The sequence below is a fragment of the Onychomys torridus genome, chromosome 4 (assembly GCF_903995425.1).
Source record: "Onychomys torridus chromosome 4, mOncTor1.1, whole genome shotgun sequence".
Lineage (NCBI taxonomy): Eukaryota > Metazoa > Chordata > Mammalia > Rodentia > Cricetidae > Onychomys > Onychomys torridus.
The window spans coordinates 62,428,921-62,432,231 of NC_050446.1; the positions used below are offsets into that span (position 1 = coordinate 62,428,921).

Genomic DNA, 3,311 nt, shown 5'->3' on the forward strand with positions numbered 1-3,311 from the left:
GCAAGCACCAAACACACATGCAGTTGGGTGCATAGACATACAGGCAGGTAAAACACTTCGAGACACACACACACACACACACACACACACACACACACACACACACACGCAAAAATTGGACCAGGACCTGTCCTTAGTGCACGAGCTGGCTGTTTGGAACCTTGGGCTTACACAGGGACACTTTGCACAGCCTGGGAGGAGGGGACTGGACCTGCCTGGACTGAATCTACCAGAGTAAGCTGAATCCCCAGGGGAGTCTTTGCCCTGGAGGAGATGGGAATGGGGTGTGGGCTAGGGGGAGGGGAAGGCAGGAGGGGAGGACAGGGGAATCCGTGGTTTATATGTAAAATTAAATTAAATTATAAAATAAAAAATGGAAAATAGAGAAAACTTCTGAGAGTAGAAGAAATTCCAAGGTAGAAATATGACTTTGATTGTTATTTTTGGTTTCCAGGTTTCTAGGGAAAGCTGAACTATATGTGATCTGGAAGACAGAATATCCTTACAGATTATAAAACATAAAATGCTTTATTTTACAGATTTAAAAAATGTATATCAGAGTCATTAAGTGCCTTGAAGAAATTTTGTGGTGTGTGTGTGGTGGGGGAGGTGGTGGGGGGGCACACATGAATGCATGTGAACTTCATGTTATAATATGATCAGCTGTATTAGTAAATGCAAGTGTCTGCTCTAAATTGAGGATCTGCTACTCTCTGCCTTGTAGATATTTGTGACATTGTGAACATTTAAAAAAACTTTTTTGAGTTTTTGGAGGACAATAATATAGTTCATGGATTAATTCACTATATAGAAATTTGTAAATTCATGGTGGTTTGAAATTATATGATAAAATTGAAAATGATGATTAATTACTGTAAGCATAAATATGGTCACAGTACCATTTATCAAATGTCTCTGCTGATTTCTTTGGTTTTTTTTTTATAATGAAACTGTTCATATCTGTCACAGCATTATTGTTCTAAAAAATATCTGGAGTAAATAGAAATAAAACTACTACTACAAAATCAGATACACATGAAGCATGCAGTAGAGCTTAGTTTTTAACTATTTGTAAAACCTTGACAATACAACCTTAAAAGTTGCAGGAATTTTAAATTTAATCTTCATAAAATATATTGCTTCTTCTTCATTTTAAGTGGTATAGAATGTAGAGATGATCAAATTTGAGGATAACCACTCTTTCTCAGATGTGGAAATGCTTCCTCATTGAATTGTTCAAAGTGCTTTTATGATTATTACATTGAAAATGATGTCTATAAAACATATTATCTTTCTACTGATAGTTTTACATTATTTAAAGCAAAGATTTTGATACTCAGTGAGTGCATAGATGCAGAATGAGCTGGGCAGCCACTTTATTAAGAAACAAATGCTTTACCCACTGCTGTATAAATAAGCAGAATTAGGTAAAAGGTGTTATGTTAATCTTGCAGACTGCATGAAACAAAATATATCACAAAACAGCTGTGTGACAAGTTGACTGTTTTTCTAGTTATGACTTACAAAAGTGAAGGGAGACAAGCAAAATACAAGATTTTTCTTTCTTTCTTTTTTTTTAAACACCAGATTTCTACAGAGCTAGACAATAAATTGTTGGCAGAATTTAATGACAGAGAGATTTGAATGAGTGGTTTGTCCCTTTCTCTCCATCTCTTCCCAGCATCATTTATTTTATTCACCATTTCTTTCAATTCACATTAAAGTTTTAATATCACATCATTTTGAGAACACCCTAGATCAAATTGTCATCATCTTATTGACTATAATTAAAAAGATAATTAAACCAACATGTAGACTCCAGTGTGCTACACCATGGGCAGAGTTGAAGCATGGGGAAAGAGCATTGAAAAGGATATGAAGGCAGTGTCAGTGTACACATGTATGAAATTCTCAACAAATTACAATTAAACCTAGTCAAGGACTTTGTCTCCTTCTGACACAGTATTTTAAAGTAATTGTGAGAAAAAAAAATATATGTAAGAAATTAAGCACAAGGGAAAAATGTTTATTTCTATTTTCTTCTAGTAGTTTTCGTCATTTTGATTCCAGGCAAATTTAGACACACTGGTAACTTGGATCATTTGCTAATACTCAGAGGAATCTTATCAATACTTCTCTTCAAAGCATTTTTCACCTCCTTATTCCTTAAACTATAAATTAATGGGTTTAGCATGGGTATTATCACTACATAAAACACAGCAGCAAATTTGTCTGTATTTAAGGAATGGCTAGATTCAGGTTGTAAGTACATAAAAATTATTGTCCCGTAGTATATGGCAATAGAAGACAAGTGAGAAGCACAGGTGGAGAAGACTTTCTGTCTTCCTTTCCCTGAGTGCTTCTTCAGGATTGCAGACATGATGAATAGGTAGGAGATGAGGACGATGAGGAGAGAGCAGCATATGTTGAACCCAGCCATGCTTAGCAACATCAGTTCCTTGATTTGAGTGCTTGAGCAAGCTAGAGCCATGAGAGGAATGTCCTCACAGAAGAACTGGTTCACTAGATTGGAGTCACAGAAACACAAAAGGAATGTTGTCACTGTCTGAATAAGTGCTGTGACAAATGCGTAAATGTATGTAGTGGTGGCAATTTGAAAGCAGAGTCTCCTTGGCATGATGATTACATAGAGCAAAGGGTTGCAGATGGCCACATACCTATCATAGGCCATTACAGACAGCAGGAAGACTTCACACACAGAAAATGTGGTGAAGAAACACACTTGAGCTGCACATCCATAAAATGAGATGCTTTTAATCTCTCGCAGAAAATTTACCAGAGCATTCGGAGTGACACAAGAGGTGTAACAGAAATCAACAAAAGCCAGATGGCTGAGGAAAAAATACATGGGGGACTGAAGCTGAGGACTAATTTGGATTAACAAGACCAATCCTAGGTTACTCATGACACTAAACAAGTAAATGATAAGAAGGATTACAAAGAGAATGACTTCAAGTTCAGGATCTTCTGTAAGCCCCAAGAGGATGAATTCTGTTACTGCTGAGTGGTTGCCTTTGGCCATTCAGTACATGTAGAGTGTTATAGGATCACAACCTCCAGATGGTACCTTCTGAGTGACCTTGATTCTGTAGGAAACCATTCAAGCTTATATTAAAAGAGAGGAATCAAATATATTACCTTCACTCAAAAGAGAATTCTGGTTTGCACTCTGTTTGTAGGGTTTTGCTTGCATGGTAATTTTGACATGGTCTAAATAGGAACTCAAAGACCAGAAATTCTTCAGGGAATAAAGCATAAGTTCAAAACTACATTTACTGCTTCATTACTTG

General features: G+C 36.4%; 1 protein-coding gene across 1 annotated transcript; it reads right to left on the reverse strand.

The window, feature by feature from the left end:
• Positions 1 to 2,098: 2,098 nt before the first annotated feature.
• On the reverse strand, positions 2,099 to 3,049 carry LOC118581099 (olfactory receptor 5AL1-like). The gene has a single exon (XM_036183021.1). It carries the CDS (start codon positions 3,041 to 3,043, stop codon positions 2,099 to 2,101), a length of 945 nt encoding a protein of 314 aa, XP_036038914.1. The 5' UTR covers positions 3,044 to 3,049.
• Between the last annotated feature and the right edge of the window lie 262 nt (positions 3,050 to 3,311).